General features: G+C 40.8%; 1 protein-coding gene across 1 annotated transcript in view; it reads left to right on the top strand.

Moving 5' to 3' along the window:
• The first annotated feature begins 1,011 nt into the window (after positions 1-1,011).
• The window catches only part of HEXB (hexosaminidase subunit beta), a 33,035-nt gene continuing 14,266 nt past the window's right edge, over positions 1,012-19,780 (top strand). The window contains exons 1-6 of the mRNA XM_001368205.4: positions 1,012-3,909; positions 7,971-8,119; positions 14,757-14,822; positions 16,260-16,306; positions 17,229-17,339; positions 19,634-19,735. Of these exons, the coding sequence (XP_001368242.3) occupies positions 3,662-3,909; positions 7,971-8,119; positions 14,757-14,822; positions 16,260-16,306; positions 17,229-17,339; positions 19,634-19,735 (723 nt within the window). The 5' untranslated portion in view covers positions 1,012-3,661. The remainder of the gene's footprint in view (positions 3,910-7,970; positions 8,120-14,756; positions 14,823-16,259; positions 16,307-17,228; positions 17,340-19,633; positions 19,736-19,780) is intronic.

Genomic DNA, 19,780 nt, shown 5'->3' on the forward strand with positions numbered 1-19,780 from the left:
TGAAAGGGTCTTGGGGCCCCCAGCGTCCCTGGACCTTACTTTAAGAACCATAAATGGTTGTGGAAATGAATTGAAGTCTTGGTTAATTTTGTCCCAGAGAATGGATTCTTATTTAATTCTACTTGGCCTTCAGGACATTGCTGGCACAAGTGCTATTTCATACACATATTCATTGATGGCATAAGTGTTATTCACACACAATATATAGTATATAAATAATATAAAAAAGCTCTAGGAACAAATGTGCCAAATGCATGCCCTTGATGCCTACCACCAACACATTAACAAGACAAGAAGAAAGGGCAAGTTTCCTTTGTCTGTTGAATATAGACTTCAGCCCTGTAAAACTCACCCAGGCCCCAAATCCACAGCAAGGTTCCCTTCCCTTCATTTTAGAAGTTGCAGAGAGGGGAAGAGAGGAGAAGACTATGAGTGTGGAATTGCATATACTGTTAGATAGGGTCATTATCAGGAGGGATAGCTTGCTGAGAAAGGGAAGGGCTCTGAGTTATATTTCTGAATTCTTGTCCATTTTCTTAGTCCCTGTCCAGGTTCTTCCATTCAGTTTCAAATCATTGGTCATTATTGTCTCACCAGAGGCAGCTAGGTGGCTTAGTGGATCAGGAGAGCCAGGCTCAAAGATGGGAGGTTCCTAGTTCAAGTCTGACCTCAGACCCTTCCTAGCTGTGAGACTCTGGGCAAGTCACTTAACCCTCATTGCTTAGCCCTTACTGCTCCTCTTGGAATCAGTACACAGTATTGAATCCAAGATGGAAAGAGTTAACAAAAAAAAAGAATTTATATTGGTATTGGTACCTCCCATCCCCACCCCATCTTCTTTATGGTTCTAACACCATTCCTACCTCTGCCCTCCTTCCTCAACAGGCACTCTATCTTCTTTGCTGAGAAAAGAAAAGCCAAAGCTTCAAAAAAAGAAAGGTTTCAAATAAGTATTTTTAAATACACAGAAGAGAAGGAAATTCAGAAAAAGACACAAACAAGCAGATCAGTGTGTATACTACTGTGCTGAATTTAATAAATACTTTAAAAAAACAAGCTATGACCACATGATGAGAAGACAGGACTCATGAAAAGGAGCCTGCTGTTGGGAAAGATGGAAAGCAGAAGTAAAAGGGAACAACTCAGGATGAGATGGATAGATAATGATCTGGAGCATAGACAGACTGAGAAATAACGGAGGAAAGAAAAATCTGGTAAGCTATAAAGCCATGGCCTCACAAAGTGTCAGACAAGACAAAATATAGAATAGATTCATAGTTTCACATAGTTTCACTCCTCTTTTCCCATTCTTTGTATATGGAAGTGTTCGTGTTTAAGTTCTTTTAAAAGGTTAAATAAAGTCAAAAAGAATGTTCCTTTTGCACTGTTGACCACTGCTTCCTACTAAATATTTTCTGTTCCTGTGGCTTCTCAGTGTTTTTTGCTGGTCCACTATTCACTTCCCCCTTCTTTTGGGTATTCCTACCATTCTGTCCTGGTTCTCCTTTTCTCTCTGCATGATTTCCTCTGTTCTCCTGGGTTTAATTATAATTACCCAGATAACTCAAATCCACATAAAAAGCCCTAATCTCCTGAAAGCCAGTCTCAAATAATCAACTTTTGGCTAGAAGTCTCCTAAATATCCTATAGGAATCTCAAATTCAACAATACATCCAAAGAAATTTCAACATTTTCAGCTCTCTACACCTACCCTGTTCCAGATTTTTCTGTTTTAATTGAGGGTACCACCAATCAGTCAAGCTCTTCTTAAGTGCTTTCTGTGTGCTAGACACCATCTTTCCAATCATCAAAGTTTATAACTTTCAAGTCATTTTCAGTTTTTCCTTATAGCCCTTAACCTCCATATTCAATGAGTTGCCAAGTTTTGCTGATTTTTACTTCATGAAATCACTCAAGTCCATTCTTTCTCCATTCACACTTCCAGGGTAAGACTTGTGCCATTTCTATAGCCTCTTAATTGATTCACTTGCTTCCACTTCCTCCCATTCCAATCCATTTCAAACAACTGTCAAAACAATCTTCCTAAGATGTAGATCTGACCTTGTCATTGAACACTGACTTAGGAATCAAGGACCTGGATTTGAATTTCTGTTCTAAATTTGAACAAATCACTTTACTCTTCTAGGTTTCAATCTTGTCATCAAAAAAATGAGAAGACTGGACTAGATTCTATATATTTGTGTTTTTTTTTTAATTTAACCCTTACTTTCTAGCTTAGTAATAACTCCAAGCCAGAAGGGCAAGGGCTAGGCAGAGTTAAGTGATTCCTCCAAGGTCACACAACTAATAAGTGACTGAGGTCATATTTGAAACCAAGACCTTCAGACTCCAACCCTGGTGCACTATTAATTGTGCTATCTAGCTATCTCAAAGATATGTATTTCTAAGGACTTTTCCAGCTCCAGTAATCTGGATCTGGAAAGGCTTCATAGAGAGAGTGGCATTTTGAACTGAGTCTTCAAAGGGGCTATCAAGAATCTGAGATAAACATCAAGGCCATAATCATTCCAACAACAAACAGAAGGATGCCCTGGCATCTATCCTGGGACACAAAAGGCAGAGATCAAGATTGGCCTCAGAAGATGGCTGGCTTTCTTTTCTGCAAAGTCAGGAGGACCATGTGCTCAGTCTGGTAAAATATAAGTAAAAGTATGCAGGTAAATGTTTAACAGACTTTCTGACCAGGAAGAGGGGCACCTGGGTGGCACAGTGGATAGTGTGCCAGGTCTGGAGTCAGGAAGACTCATCTCCCTGAATTCAAATCTAGCCTCAGATATTACTAGCTATGTGACCCCAGGCAAGTCACTTAACCCTATTTGCCTCAGTTTCCTCATCTGTAAAATGAGATGAAGAAGGAAATGGCAAACCATTCCAGTAGCTTTTGCAAAGAAAAGTCACAGAGTTGGAAATGATTTAACAACACAACTGAGGAGGGGGAAAAATGTGAGCACCACTCACTTTTAAGTTCATCCTTCATTTCTTTTCTAGACAACCAACTAAACAATAAATCAAGCCCTGGTTTGTAGCATCTGCAAATTTCCCAAGTAAAAATGATCCCACTGGCAATTTAAAAATCAGTTTGCACTGGCTCCAAGCTGAGTTTTTAAAATAGATCTTTCTATCTGTGGTGCCTAATCCAGCATCTTGCCTTTGGTTTGTTTTCCAGTCCAGACATGTAACCTTATCCATATGGGGAATATAGGTTTAGAGGTCGAGTGATTTTGCCCAAATTCCAGTCATTTGGAAATGACAGGAGTAGCTAGATATTTCCGACGGCTCTAAACTCATTAACCACTCAGCTGAGGTTCCTTACGTAACTTGCTCAGGGAATTGTTTAAATGAATTTAATCCAATCCTCCAGCACGAATAGCACCACCTCCCGCTCCGAAGGAGGGATGGGGTCCGACCTCGCCCAAAGCGGTTGCAGATACAACCTCGTTTATCTCCTCTAGCTCTTAGAGGAAACAGCCCCTTTCCCCTCCAGGTCGGCTTCCCGGTTTAGCCGCGAGGAGGGTCACGTGCGGAAGGCGGGGCCAGGGGAGGTGGGGCGGGTGGCCTTTGGGGCGGTGCCCGAGCCTCGGCCTCCCCGCGGACCCGGCATAAGAAGCCGGGGGTCTGGAAGGCGAGGTAGGGCTTGACCATGGCGCTCCGGGTGTTCTGTCCCCGCGTGATGTCGCCGTCGGCGCTGCTGCTGCTGTTGCCCTTGCTCCTGCTCGCCGGGGTCCCGCTGGCCGCTGCCGCCACGCGCCCGGCTCTGTGGCCCTTGCCAGTGTCGGTGCAGCAGACCCCGAATCTGCTATATCTCTCCCCCGTCAGCTTCGAGATCACTCATGGCCTCGACTCTTCCGCAGGCCCCGATTGCTTTCTCCTACAGGACGCGTTCCGTCGGTGAGAACCGCTCCCCCCAAATTCCGAATTCCTTGACCCGGAGCTGCTGGAGGGCACCTTGCGGGGTGGGGTACCCTCCCAGGCTCTTGCCTCCTCCTCCGAAAGCTGAGGTTTGCAGGATCTCCCTCCCACTCAGCCCTCAGCTGCTGTCCAGAGCTAGGAGCGAAAGAGAAAGCTATTGAGGAGAGTAAGGGCTTGTTGTGGGGACTGGGTAAGCGGAGTGCGCAGTCTCTACAAGTTACATCCTCTTGGGTACCCTGGGAGCTATCTCGGGCGAGGCACTTAACCTGCCTGGCCTCTGTTTCCCCGGGAGTCCCTTCCAGCTCAACCAGGAAGACAGTTTTTTGTTTTTTGTTTTTTGTTTTCCCCAGTTTGGGCTTTGGAGGGAGTGTGTGGAGGGGTGGGGAGGGAAGGGTGAGAAAGAGCCCTAAAAACAGAAACCATTCATCCTAGGGGCAGGGGTTGCTGAGAGAGGTGCTAGGTTGAATGCACTGCCCTTGCAGATCAGTTGCCTATTGGTTCTACCCAGCCTATGGAATAAGCAGTAACATCTTTGAAAATTTTTTCTTTCCTTTTTAAAAATAAAGATATTTTATTTTACCTGAAAGATTTTTCACAATAAGTAGAAGAGGCAAGTGGGAGAAAGGCCTTCAGAATAAGTAAAGTATGATTAAAAAGCTTCATTCCCACCACATTTGGGGAATAGTGAAAAGAGTGGAGACTCCAGTTAGACTCTGAGGACTGGTTCAAATGGCCAGCCGGACTCCTTACTAACCTGTGTGATCTTGGACCAGTCACGCAGCCTCCTCCAGTCACATTTCTCACCTGTGGAAGGAAGGAGGTGGCTTTGATGACTTCTGAGGTTGCTTTCAGTTCTTCATCTCTTATTATGCCTATGAAAAATGCTTAGGTTGGCCCTGCTGGGGTTACGACATTCCTGCTTGTATGTTTTGGGACAGGCCAATAGTTTGTTTCCTTCCATGGGACAGTCAGATGACTACTACATACCAGTTAATGTTAATCTATGAGTTTTGAAAGACAAAAGAGATTTCTCCTCAGGGAAGGAGGGGGGGCTGCAGGGCCTCAAAATATGAAGAACTATAAGGTTTTATGAAAAGTGAAATTAATGAAAAAGTTACATTGATTGACTAGTTCACAACTACCTTTGGATTTGGAGGGTTATTTAAAAACATAAGTTCTTGGGGCTGTTAGGTGACTCAGTGGATAGAGAGCCAGGCCTGGAGATGGGAAGGTCCTGGGTTCAAATCTTATCTTGATTGAGAACCAGGTCTAGAGACTAAGAGGTCCTAGGTTCAAATGAGGCCTCAGATACTTCCTAGATGTGTGACTCTGGGCAAGTCACTTACCACACATACCCCATTGCCTTTTTTCTTAAGGTTTAAAAAAAAAATAACCCTCACATCCCATCTTAGAATCAATACTATGTATTGGTTCCAAAGCAAAAAAAGTGGGTAAGGGCTGAGCAATGGGAGTTGAGACATACCCAGAGTCATACCAAACTAGGAAATGTCTGAGACCAGATTTGAACCCAGGACCTTCACCTTCTCCAGGTCTAGCTCTCTATCCACTGAGCCACCTAGCTACCCCAGGAGGTGAGAATTTTTATTAAAAAAACAACAACAAAATAGGCTTGAAATGCTTACTGCCCATATCTATAAAGACACCAAGAGCTTTCTTTACATAAACATCTGCAAAGAAGGTAGGAATGTGTAGACAAGCTTAGAGAGATTAAATGTATAATCTTATTTAAGTAGAAGCCTCAGTATACTGTTTATATATACTCCAACCCAGGTCATAGGACATTGGGTTTATAACTGTGATTTCTTTGTTCTTTCCACTACCTGTCTTTGCCATTTTGCTTTCTCTAAGAGGGTTATGTAAACTTTAAATTACTCCACCCTACTTAAACCTTACTTTAGGGGAAGATAAAGTTGTAATCTCCTGATTGAATAATGAGGGTACCTAGTTCTCACCTTATAGTGAAGCTAGAACTTTAAGCTAAGTCTGTTTTTAGTATCCTATTACAAAAAGGTGTTAAGTAACTATAAAGGTTAAATTAATCACAGAAAGGTCAAGTAACTAACAAAAGGTAAACTTAACAAAGAAGTGTGAAGTAACTCTAAAGATATAATCTAATCAAAAGAAGATGAGAACTAGAATTGGGCATTTAGAGGAAACACAAGGGTGAAAGGTCTATATATTTGGCTCCCTTGCTGTTTCCGAGAGAATCTTGATTGGAGGGACTCTCTTTCCCTTATTGGCGGTGGAGAGTTAGCTGAGAGGAGCATGCTGAGCCTTTCAGCATCTTAGCGTGGCTACAAGCTATTGTCCAGTTTGGTGGTGAATTTCTGACTGAGTTTTCCTCCTTTACTTTCCAACTTTATCCTAATCTTCTTCAGAGACCTAGAGGCAGGGATTTTAAATTCCCCCTGGCACAGGCCAGGCAGGAGAAATCCTATATCCCCTTCCTTCCCTCTCCTTAATTCCTTCCCTCTATATTAATTAAATTTCCAGACTGACTTGGGTATTTTATTTGGTGACCAATTAAAACTAGATTTTAAGTCACAACTCTAAATTCATCTTTACAGTCATTAAGTTGGTGGAATACTAGAATAATGGTATGGTAACAGACAAGAAAATTGAAGTGGAGAAGACTCCTCAGGAGTTGAAGAGCTGGCCCATGGAAGTAGGATGACCTTTAGTTTATTTGGCTCCAACAGGTAGCACCAACTAGTGGGAAGCAGATTTTGGCTCAGAGAAAACTCCCTTTTCACTGACTTGATTCAAAATAGAAATGGGCTGGCTACTTAGAAAGGTTGGGAGATGCCTATTGTGTCAAGGAAGTTGATTGTCTGCCCTCCTAATAGACTTTATAAAATATATATCTGGGTAGAAATATTCAATTCTTACACTATCATTGGAGACCTTCTGGGGGTGTTCAGGATAACTGGCTAAGGCAGATTCAAGAATGCTAGAAAGGTTTATGCTTCCGAGATTAGCTAGACTAGATGTCCTCTGGGTTTTTCTCTGATTCCCATTTATAAATTAATGTTCCAAGACCTGGAACCTATGTAAACTATGATAGTAGAAAGGGGAGAAAAAAAAGGAAGGCCAATATTTCAGAATTCTATGTAGGTATTGACCTAGAGAATTCACATCATAATGCCACTTATGAAGTTTTAATTAATTTATAGCCCGTGTATTCAGAAGCAGTTAGGTGGGGCAATGGATAGAGTGCTGGGCCTGGAGTTAGGAAGACTTATCTTCCTTAGTTCAAATCTGGCCTCACACACCTACTAGTTGAGTGACCCTGGGCAAGTCACTTAATCAATGTTTCCTCAGTTTCCTCATCTGTAAAATGACCTGGAGAAGGAAATGGCAAACCACTCCAGGACCTTTGCCAAAACACCAGATGGGACCATAAAAAGGCATGAATGAAAAATGACTGAATAATAAAAGACAATCTAAAACTATTTACAGAGGCAACTAGATGGGGAAATAGGTAGAGTGCTTGGAGTTAGGAAGACTTAATGACTTAACTTTGCCTGCCTTATTAATCTACTGGAGAAGAAAATGGCAAACTACTCCAATATCTTTGTTGAGAAAATTTCAAATGGGTCACAAGACATCAGAGACACTTGAAATGACTGAATAACAAATAACAAAGAGGCTAATATATAATATTACATCATACATAAAAAAGCACAGGCTTTTTTAATGTTAGACAAATATCTGACTATTCAAATATGCTTTATGACCCATAAATAATGACAAAATATCAATGAGGTTACAGATTTTACAGCCTAAGGGCTTATGCTTTTAATCCTTGTAGCTATTCCTTTTTGTGTGTGTGTTTAATATCTGATAATGTTTTTGTGAAACCTTGTTCCCCTGTGTTTTGGTTCCTGATGGTAAAAGGTGGTCCAAATTTGAATGCAGCTGGGGTGAATCCAGAGGTACTGGTGCCTTAATGTGTTTATAAACTGAAAATATGCCTGCAAAGCTGTTTCATCTGCTTGTTAAACTTTATCTCTCAACAGCTACCATCAGTACGTTTTCGGCTATTCCGAGAATCCAGATGTTTCCCGCATGTCTTCTTCTGTGGGGACGGAGATACAAAAACTTCTTGTCGTAATTACCTCTGACTCAGAGTGTAATGCTTACCCTAACATCACCTCCGATGAGTCTTGTGAGTATCTTATTTGATGCTAGCTTTATGAGCTCCCTTGGGATGGCTTTGGCTCTTAAAGTACAGTGTATGGAGCTACCCATTATCTCCTCCCATGCCAGAAAGTTTGCCTGTTGCCATGTGAATAAAGGTGAAATATTGCTAACTTTCCTCAAGGAAAGAGAGGAAGAACGGTGACTCTCCAAAAGATAAGCATGGCATGGCATTTGGCATGGAAGAACCAGGCTTGAATCCTGCCTTTCCTTGCTACTTTTTACATGGCTGATTTCCTTCAAATGCTAGTGCCATCTCCCAGAATACCTTATTTTTAATGACTTTGTATTCCTTCCCTTTATGTCCTCCCTTTCATGTGTATTTGCTATTTGTATTTACTTTAGAACGCAGTTTTCTTGTAGGTTGGCATTGTTTTGTTCTTTATGTTGGCATTCTCCGCACCGAACAGTGTTTGGCAATCATTTGGGCAGATTTCTCAGAATCTGAGCATTTCTTAAGGCCTTGCCATGTCCCAGATAACATGTTGAGCAATGGAAATAAAAATATTACTCAAGGAACAGAACAATCACAGGATCACCATTTTACCTGTCCTTTCTGGCTTAATTTCTTCTTTTGTAAAATAAAGGGATTGAAGGTCAGCTAGGTAGCACAGCTGATGGAGCACCATGCCTGGAATCTGGCCTCAAGGCACTTCCTAGCAGTGTGACTCTGGGCTTAACCCATTGCCCAGCCCTTATGACTCTTGCTCTGGAACTGACACCAAGATGCTCTTACAATAATGACCAATGTGAAAATATGTTTTGCATAATACATGTATAACCAAATTGCATACCATCCCTGGGAACAGAGAAGGGAGGGAGGGAGGGAGGCAATTTGGATTGTACAATTTTGGAAAGCTTATGTTGAAAATTATTATTACATGTAATTGGGACAATAAAATACGTATCTTTTTAAAGTTGATACTAAGACAGAAGGTAAGGGTTTAAAAAATTAAAACAAAATATGAAAGGATTGAATTAGATGACCTCAGAATCTAAATCTGTGGTCCTAATTTATCAAGGGAGACAGTGTGGGTTATTGAGGATTCAGGAGACGTGGGTATATAGATAGTCCTGTGTTTGTCACCTTGGACAAGTAATTTATTTCCTTTTGAGTCTTAGTTCTTTTGTCTAAGGGTCTTCACCTAGATGACTTCGAAGATTCCAGCCCCTAAATTTTATGATTTCTCCTCTCACCTCTGGTACATACTGGTTGTATATGATCCTAGGCATGTCACTTAACTGCTCAATGGCCTGGACAATTTCTAAGGCTGAAAGTTGCAGAAAAGGTGAGGGAGTTTCCTTATCTTGGAGTTCCTTATACCCATTTAGGGTCTCTCCCTATCCCTGTATTATCATCCTCATTTAGAGAAGCAACATGAAATAATGATGGATGGAAAGCCTGACTAGTAGTCAGAGAGGCCTCTAACTTAGGTCCTACCTTTGACACATAGTCTGTGGGATTCTGGGCAGAACTCCCAGGGTCACTTGATTTTAAGCAGTGCTATGACTTACAGAATAGTACACTGTGGGAGGGATTTTCCCCATGGGCAGTTTCCTATTCTGTTGAATTCTCAAGTCTGAATGGGAAAAAATAAGTCATCCTTGTATCTAGTTCTACAGGAGCAGATGAAATTAGGGAAAAGATTTGGAGGTGGGGGTTTTTCCCCTCCTCAAGGTATGTTGGAATAAATGAATATAGATGGATCCTAGAAAGTGTAAGAAATTAAGAATGAGAAAGTAGGGAGATTAAGATTAAGCTGGTGAGGATAATAGACAGTGATGAAGAGAAACAAAATTGGGAGTTATTGAAATTTATTACAAAGAGAGTAGAAGGAAAAAGTACTTGACAGATTAGAAAGGAAACAATCTAATGAGGTGGCTTTTTGCCAACTCCTCATAAAGGAAGACTTTCCCCTCTTGGCAACAGTTGATTTTTCAAAAGTTTTATTGATGCCTTTTGCTTTACCAGGGCATTTATTTGCTGATATACTCCTTCCTCCCATCTCCAGTAAGCCTTCCTATTAAACAAAGATTAAAAAACAGTTTAGGGACTGAGTGGCTCAGTGGAGAGACAGCCAGGCCTAGAGACAAGAGGTCCTGAGTTCACATCTGACCTCAGACACTTCCTAGATGTGTGACCCTATGCAAGTCACTTACCCTTGATTGCCTATCCTTTCCCTCTCTTGTTTCTTAGAAGTGATACTAAGAAGATCAGGGTTTTTAAAAACAAACCCAAACCCAAATAGTTTATCAGAACCAACCAGTACATTAAGGTGTCTCATAGCATATGCAACATCTCATCTCTGTATTCTCCCTTTCCTACCCAACTTCTTCAGATAAAGTAGGCTCCTGCATTTCCTTATCTCTTCTGTAGCCTTTTACTTATTTATTTGTCTATTCCTTTAATTTGTGTAGGTTTTTTTTTAATTTTACTTTGCTACAGTCATTGTATATTTCTCTTTGCCCCAGTTTATATATCTTGCCTACTCCTCACATTCAACATTTCTCATGACAAAGTAATATTTCTTTATGTACCTGTTTCACAGTTTGTGTAGCCATTCCCCAGTCCCGGGGCAAGTACTGCTCTGAATATTTTGGTATAAATAGGATCTTCCTTTCCTACCACTGGGGATATTCACACATCAAGGGGATCTCTAGGTCAAAGGTTATGAACATTTTAATTAGATTTTTTGGGTTTAATTTCAAATTCCCTTCTAGAATGATTGCACCATTTCATGATCTGATAGCAGTGTGTTATTAAATCATAAATCTAGAATTGGAAGATCCATCAGAGTTCAAGGAACTCAATTCCCTCATTTTATAGAGAACAAAACTAAGGCCCAGAGTCACTTGCCCGTGGTCATATATCAGTGGGTGGCACAGTCCAGATTCAAACTCCTCTGCTTCATGCCCTCCAAGATTGACCAGATTCATCAAGGATAGCATTGTGAATTAACAATTAGCTCCCCAAATTCAAATGATTCCTAATTATTTCTTTTCTGTTCTGTAGTCTGGGCTTAGGAGAAGTGTTCAGAGGTGTCTGCCTATATCATTAGTGTTGTCCTCTTCTCCTGAGTCTTAAGATCTGAATGTGAGATAATGGTGGTCATTAAGATAACACTGAGTCTTTACTTATTCTGATTCCACTCATACTGGTTAGATTTTGTAATACACACAATGCAGATTTTCATTATGTATTTATAGTCTGACCTGAAGCTAGGTAGGAAGTAGTTGCTCCATTTCATCCTTAAAGAGTAAGCTGTTTTTGTGAAGTAGCCTATTAGAATTTTTTTAATTGAAAGATTCTTTGGATAAGTGGGTGGTCATACACTTGTCTTACTAGAAGTTATTGCTATATCTGACTTAGTCCTGTGTTGGTGAACCTATGGCATGCATGCTAGAGCATGCCGGAGGGTGTCCCCCTCTCTACACACACCTGAGGACATTTCTCCCATTACCCACCCCTCTGCCCAGCAGCCAGTGGGAGCGCTTCCTCCCTCCCCTGTCTGGGGTAAGAAAGGGGGGCTCACATGTGGTGTAAAGGTGCAATTTGGGTATTTGGTCTCTAAAAGGTTCACCATCACTGACTTAGTCCCTTTACTTGCTTCCAGTAGAATTCAGGACCTTTTCTAATACCAGTAATATGCCTTCAACTTCATCATGAAATATGACTCTCTCTGAGTGTAAAGATTTTATCACATGCTAAAAGATCCCTTTCAGATCTAAACCTATGATCCACAATCTTATATGTTTGAGACCATTTAAATAATTACTATTATTAATTTATTATTTTTTACTTATTTACACTTTTTGTTTATTGAGCACTGAACAGAATGCTGGCACATGGTAGAGGATTGCTTGCTTACTTGCTTGAATTACTTTTTTTGTGGCCATCATTGTTATTTTGAAGAAAAAGCCATCATAGAATATTAAAGCTAAATGAGACTTTAAAACCACTAAAGTCAATAACCCCGTACCCCTTGCCTTGACTGCATTTTATGGAAACAGTCAGAATTGGTATTGATATAGTGTTGTAAAGTTTGGGAAAGGCTTCATTTTACAGAGAAGGAACTGAGCTCCATAAAGGTTAAGTGACCTGCCCGTAACTATAAAGAAAGAAGTAATAAAGTCTGGATTTGAACCCAGGACCCTTAACTCCATATCCACATCTGTCTCTCTTTTTATTTGATCCTTTTAGCAATCTCCATGAAGTAGTTAATATCATTATCTCCCTTTGACAAACGAGGAAACCATCCTTATCTCCATTTTACAAATAAGGAAACCGAGGCTTTGAGAGGTCAGGTTGACTTGTTAGAGTCATACAAATAGTAATTATTTGAGGTAAGATTTGAGCTCAGGTATTCATAACTTCAAGCCCATTTTTTCTATGCTAGATACATGTTGCTTGAGATTCAGAGATTAAGTAATACACTGGTTAATGCAGAAAGTGTGAGAAGTTAGCCCTAAGGTCTGCCATCTCTCAATCTGTGATGCCCTGAGTTGCTAGATTTGGTGTCTGGTTAATAAGTTGTAGGCTCTAGCTAAGAACTAGAAAAATGTAAGATTGTACCATTAAAAACATTTCATTTCTCAATGTATTAGTATGACTGATGATTGCTGTCTTCTGACAGATAAAAGATGCCATAAATATTTGCTTTTGATCCATGATGATAGGAAATTGCCACATGACTCAGTCCTCACAAACCGGGCTGTGCTTAGTCCTTTAACCTCTGATAAACCCAGATGGGAAGAGGGGGGCAGCTGGGTGGCTCAGTGGATGGAGAGCCAGGCCTGGAGACAGGAGGTCCTGGGTTCAAATGTGGCCTCAGACACTTCCCAGCTGGGTGACCCTGAGCAAGTCCCTTAACCCCTATTTCCTAGCCTTTACTGCTCTTCTGCCTTGGAACCAATACACAGTATTGATTCTAAAGTGGGAGAATGTAAGGATTTAAAAAAACAGCAGCAACAAATTAGGACCACAGTGGGGCCCAACCATCTCCCGGCTGCCAGGGGTTTTTAAGGCTATATATTTGCCTTCCCCTGTGTTTATTAGGTTTCTCCTAACTCAGTGCCAAGGTTTCTTCTAGATGAGCTTCCTTCTCCCTATCATGTTCTGTGAAATGCCGAATAGGTAAACAGCCATGCTTCCTTAGTTAAAAAAAAATGGCATTGGCTGCTTACAAAAACAGTGCCATGTGAGCTACAGGTTTCAATGTGGTAAACAAGTGAAACTAACAATGAAGTTAACTTGAGACTAATTGGAGGCATACACTAATTTTTAATATGCTCTATGGTAATTGGGTTTCTATAATAAGTAGGTTCTGTAGATAACAGACCTATAATCAGCATTACTTCTTTTTTTCTTTTTTAACACTCACATTCTGTTTTAGGATAGAAATGGCAAGGGCTGGGCAGCAGAGTTCAAGCACTTGCCCAGGGTCACACAGCTAGGAAGACCAATATTATTTCTATACAAAATCATCTACCTTTGTTTCCCTTTTGGGTTATGACTTCTTTGATGCCAAAGTGAGTCAGTGTAGAAAGTTAGTTAGCATCTTTACACAGACACAGTCCATCTGAAAAACGAGAAGGCTCCATCCTGGCTCCTTACTTATCGAGACTCTCTTACAGCATCCCCACCACATGCGCCAGGCCGGAGGTTCATCCTCTTGTCCTTATGTGCCTCTTTCTCAGGCCAGGAAAGTAAACGTGGCCATTCCCCGTACTTACGCAGCACTGGGAATGGGAAGAGTTGAAGCAGCAAAATGTGAGCTGTCAGAGGGGGGGAGCAGTTAGTCAAACCTGCTCATTTGACCACTGAGAAGACCCAATCCATTAAGAAACGTTTATGTGCAAAGTCCTATGTGAAGGGCTGGGGATGAATTGAAACTGTTGAAGAGACCAATGTGCAAGCAGCTGTGTGCCTGGAAGAGCCAGAGAGGCAGCGGCTGCCGGGAGGGCGGGATGGACAGCCAAGGGAAGCAATGAGTCAGGACCAGGACGGGAGGAGAGTGTCCCCCAGGCAGCCAGGTTTTCAGGGACAGCAAGCCTCAGCTAGGCTAGCTAAGCATAAGGAAGTGGGAGGTTCACTTTCTTTTGTCATGGTGAACCACCACACATAAGAATGAATGCAGTGTGTGTGCAGCTGGTAAGTATAGTACCCGCTGTCATACTCCGCCACTTCTGGTGAGAAACAAACCTTAAGGGACAGCAAGGTATCTCTGGATAGAGAGCCAGGCCAGGAAATGAGAGGTCCTGGATTCAAATCTGGTCTCAGACACTTCCTGGGCAAGTCACTTAAACCCACTTTCCTAGTCCTTACCAGTCTTCTGTCTTGGATCCAATACTTAATATCAATTCTAAGACAGAAGGTAGAGGTTTGAAAAAGGAAAGACAAAGAAATGAACTCTCAGTTTCTCATAATGAAGGCCCACCAAAGAAGCCTGAGCACGAGTTTCTGGTTCTTTATTTTGAAAATTGCTTCAATGTTAGTAAGAATTCTTGCCTCATTTTTGAACCTCAAGAAGATTTTTGAATATCCGCACCATAATAATCTGTCTTGTTTTACTGGAGGACTAACAATCTATCTTTCTGGATTGCAGATAAATTGGTTGTTCAGGCGTCTGTGGCAGTGCTAGAAGCTCGGAAGGTTTGGGGTGCTTTACGTGGTGAGTAAACTAGTTTCTATCGTTTCCTTAGTTGGAAGCGTCCAGACACTCTTGACAAGTATGTAATTGCTGTGATGCCTGGAGAGATCACAGAATGTTATGAGTTTGTGTGACAGACACCCCGGGAGGGTTAGGTAGTGTGATCTCAGGAGCCAGAGAACTTGTGTTCAAATCCTAGCTGTGCCACTTACTAACTGTGTGGCTTTGGTCAAGATGTTTAACTTCTCTGGACCTGTTTCCTCACCTGTAAAATGAGGGAGTTGGACGAGAGGATTGCTAAGGTCCCCTTCCAACTCCATAGCGATGATCCTATGAGTCTTTAAAAAGGGGGGTTGGGGGGAGGGCAGCTCGGTAGCTCTGTGGATTGAAAGCCAGGCCTAGAGATGGGAGGTCCTAGGTTCAGATCTGGCCTCAGCTACTTCCTAGCTGTGTGACCCTGGGCAAGTCACTTGACCCCCATTGCCTAGCTCTTACCACTCTTCTGCCTTGGAGCCAATATACAGTATTGACTCCAAGACAGAAGGTAAGGGTTTTAAATAAAAAATAAAAAAGGGGGGAGGGAGGGAGCAGCTAGGTGAGTTGGTGGATTGAGAGCTGGGCATAGAGACGAAAGATCCTGGGTTCAAATGTGGCCTCGGACACTTCCTAGCTGTGTGACCCTGGGCAAGTCACTGAATCCCCATTGCCTAGCCCTTACCACTCTTCTGCCCATTGATTCCAAGACAGAAGGTAAGGGGGGGATTATAATAGACTACAAGTTTCAGATGAACAGTATGGCATAGCAACCAAAAGATCGAATATGATCTGAATCTCTATCTATATAGGCATAATGATTAGGGGGATGTCATAGCTCTCTTCTACTATGTCCTGGTTAAAACGTAGCTAAAGGATTGCATTTCTTTTGGGTTCAATATTTGAGACCATAGACAAACAGGAGCCTGTTCAGTGTAAGGAGAGCAAGCCAAGGATAGAAATAAAAATACCATAATAACTCCTATTTATGTGAGTAGGAGTTATTTATTTAGTAGTTACTATTATAAGTTACATTTTGTTGTTTAGTCATTTTTTAGTCGATTCTTTGTGACCCCATGTGGGGTTTTCTTGGCAAAGGTACTAGAGTGGTTTGCCATTTCCTCCTCCAGCTCATTTACTGGTAAGGAAATTGAGATGAACAGGGTTAAGTGACTTGACCAGGGTCACAGAGCTAGTAAGTGTCTCAGGCTAGATTTGAACTCAGGAAATGAGTCTCCTTGATTTTAGGTCTGGGCTCCATCCACCACCACCCAGCTAGGCATATTAGTGGGCATATTTTTGTGTATTTAGAGAATTATATTGCCTGGTTTAGGATTAAATATGAAAATCATGTGGCTTAACTTGGCTAAACAATTATATGTTGCAATTATATCCTCATTAAGCTATGCAATTTGCCTTTTCTAGGTCTGGAGACTTTCAGTCAGCTAGTTTACAGAGATTCTTATGGGGCTGTGAGTATGACTATAATATGTACGTTGAACTAGCAAGCAATATGAATAGCCATGTCTCTCTTAGCGGATTGGGCTGCTTTTAGATCTGGACAGCCAGGAGGAAGATAGTCATCAAAAAGTTATATATTACATGTGTTATGGGTTATATAACATTGTATTCTAGATTAATATTCGATATATATTTCTTTAAAAATCACATAATGAGGGGCAGCTGGGTAGCTCAGTGGATTGAGCGCCAGACCTAGAGATTGGAGGTCCTAGGTTCAAATCTGGCCTCAGACACTTCCCAGCTGTGTGACCCTGGGTTGTATTGTATGACAGAAAGTAAGGGTTTAAAAAAAAAATCACATAATGATTCACTGTTTCTTATACAACCTTCCTTCTTATTCCTTATAAATTGAAGTGTTTGTGGATAACTTAAATTGTCAATAAAAAAGAACATTCTTGAAAAGAATATTAGATATTGACATATGTGATGGCTCATTTTCCCAGTATTTATCTAATTCAGCAGTTCTCACATTCTGGTCTCAGAATTCTTTTATGCTCTTAGCCAATTATTGAGGACCTCTCCAAGGAGCTTCTATTGGTATTTACCACTTTAGAAGTGGAAATGTCTTAGTATTATTATTTTTTTTAAAGTAGTTTTGACCCCACAAGACTCTTGAAAGGGTTTTGATGAACTTCTGAGATCTTCAGACTAGACCAACTATTAATCTAAAGTACTCTCAGTATTAAAAAAGAAAAAGTAACATAAAAGTACTGGCAGTAATGATTTACTTTGCTAAGATGGCAATGTTAGGCCCAAGTTAACCTTCATCCAGGTAGCATTTCTATTTTCCAGTATAGGGAGAAAAATTTTTAGTTCAAGTTAAGGGGGAAATTTTTGTTAATTCTGTGAATTTATTATTGTTTTTATTCATAGTATGTGATCAATGAGACAGAAGTGACTGACTTTCCAAGATTTCCTTTTAGAGGAATTTTAATTGACACATCCAGACACTACCTGCCACTGAAGACTATTCTTATGACTCTGGTAAGTTACTATTTTATTCTACTTTTTAAAAAAAACCAATTACATGTAATAAAAAATTTCCATTTTGTTCTACTTCTTAAAATATATCCAAGTAGTATAGTTCAAATTTATAAAAGCTCAAATTTCTATAGTTCTTCAAGGTCTACAAAGTGTTTTTCCTAATACCAATCCTGTGAGAGCTGGGTTGTGTGAAGATGCCCATTTTTTAGATTATGACACTAAAAGCTTAGAAAACTATAAGGACTTGCCTGTGATCACAGAGCTAGTGTGAGAATCTAGACTTAAGCACAAGTCTCTGACCTCCAAATCCAGAGCTCTTTCACTGTAAAGGATAATTTAGCATTGTAACCTAAACTATGTTAATTATTTGGTCGCCATGGATATCCCAAATATAAAAGAAATATAACAAAGTCAGCTGGAAAATTTATGGTGATTTAATTGATATAGTGGAAAGAAATTAAGAAGAAGGAAGAAGGAAAAAGGGTGTAGGATTTTCTCCCTCCTGGCTAATGCCAGGAGGAAGACCAGAGGCTCTAGGAAGATAAGGTTTTTTGGAAGAGTAAGGAGGAAAGAATCAGCCTGAACGCCAAAGGGCTCATCCAAGAACCCAGACAATAGCTGCCACCATGCCAAGATGTCAGAACACTTAGCATGCTGCCAGCCATAGTCTCCTCTCTGGGGAAAGAGGGAGAGAGAGGAAGTGATGCGCCTATATAGACGGTTTTACGTCACTTTCCTGCATCTCATCTGTACCAATGATAGCTTAGCTTGACTTAGGACAGCCCAGGGGTCTATCTGCTTTTTCTGCACATGTCTGTTGAAGGCCATTTCCTCAGATAATTAAATCTTTGAGTATGATGCAGGCATCCTGACCTTGTTAAACTAAGTAGGGTGGAGATATGTATAGTTCCCAAGACTTGATTCTGTTAAACCAAGCATCTCCATTGTTACAAATCAGGAAATAGCTAAATCAGATCTTCTAAAGTATGACTTGAGTAGGGTGGAGTAGTTTTAAAATTCACATCTCCTATACTACACTGCCTTCCAAGAAAAGTTTTAGCCTACAGGCCATCCATTTATCATATGTTCCTATAGATTAACTAGAACAATATTTTCATAGTTTATAGATTTAGAGCTGGAAGGAATCTCAGATTCCTGGTCTGGTCCAACTGGTCCATCTGGTCCAACTGTCAGAAGAGAAAGAAGGAACTGAAGCCAAGAAAGTAGTAAATAGCAGAGCTAAGATTTGAACATGGATCCTCTTACTCCATTTTTATCACTTCCACTGGGCTACCCAGTTCTTTGTGGGCTCCGTGGAGGTGTAACCTTCCAGCAAATTAAGGGACAGATAGGAGCATCCGTGCCCAGCTTGAAGAGAGAATGATTCTTTTCTAGCCTATGGAACTACTGTTCTCATACTCCAGTGCTGCAAATCCTGATAGAGGAGATCTTTACAATTCTTGCGGGTGTTTTTTTTTTATCCTTTTCCGTTGTGTCCTTAAAATGTGCCCATGAAGGAAATTGGGAATTCAGGTTGTTATTTTTCACTAAAAGTTTTGTTGTTATTGTTGTTGTTCTTTTTCATTAGAATTGTATGAGCAAGCCAAGTTATACATGATAGATTTTTATGTATAAAGGATTGCAAAGAGCATTTTTCACATTTCTTTTCCTTTAAGGGTTTCTTTCTTTCTTTTAAATCCTTACCTTCCTTCTTAGAATCAATTCTAAGTATTGGCTCCAAGGCAGAAGAGCAGTAAGGGCTAGACAATTGGGGTTAAATGACTTGCCCAGGGTCACACACCTAAGAAACATCTAAGGTCATATTTGAACCCAGGACTTCCTGTCTCTAGGCCTAGTTCTATATGCACTGAGCCACCCAGCTGGTCCAACATTTGCTTTTAAAATGTCTCTGAGTTTGCATGTCTTTGCCAGGTTATATTTGGCTTTGCCTCATCCCCACATGGCACTTTGAAAGACTGAGAGGAGAGCTTTCCTGTCTTCCCACAAGCCCTTCCTTCTACTTCCCAGGCACACTGAAGTTTACATAAGTGTTTCAAAGGGCTGAAATCTGTGTAGAGTTGTGGAGAACCGAAATCATTTTGTAATCATCAATCAACTTGATATACCATCTGTGTGAACTCTATTGGGGGAGCAGTGTATTGTCTTTTCTACTCTTTTATTCCCTTAAAAAAAAGTGCATATGGAAATTCCCGAAACACACGGAGAAATCCATAATGCATTCTAGATGCTGTCTGACATGTGCAGAGAATAATCTTAAGCCTGTTCTTTTGCAGGATGCCATGGCATTTAATAAATTTAATGTTCTGCACTGGCATATAGTGGATGACAATTCCTTCCCATATCAGAGTATGGCTTTTCCAGAGTTAAGCGGCAAGGTGAGTAATTTATAGTTCTTCTTCTTTTATTTTTTTTTAAATCCT

This window comes from Monodelphis domestica, chromosome 3 (genome assembly GCF_027887165.1).
Source record: "Monodelphis domestica isolate mMonDom1 chromosome 3, mMonDom1.pri, whole genome shotgun sequence".
Classification (NCBI taxonomy): Eukaryota; Metazoa; Chordata; class Mammalia; order Didelphimorphia; family Didelphidae; genus Monodelphis; species Monodelphis domestica.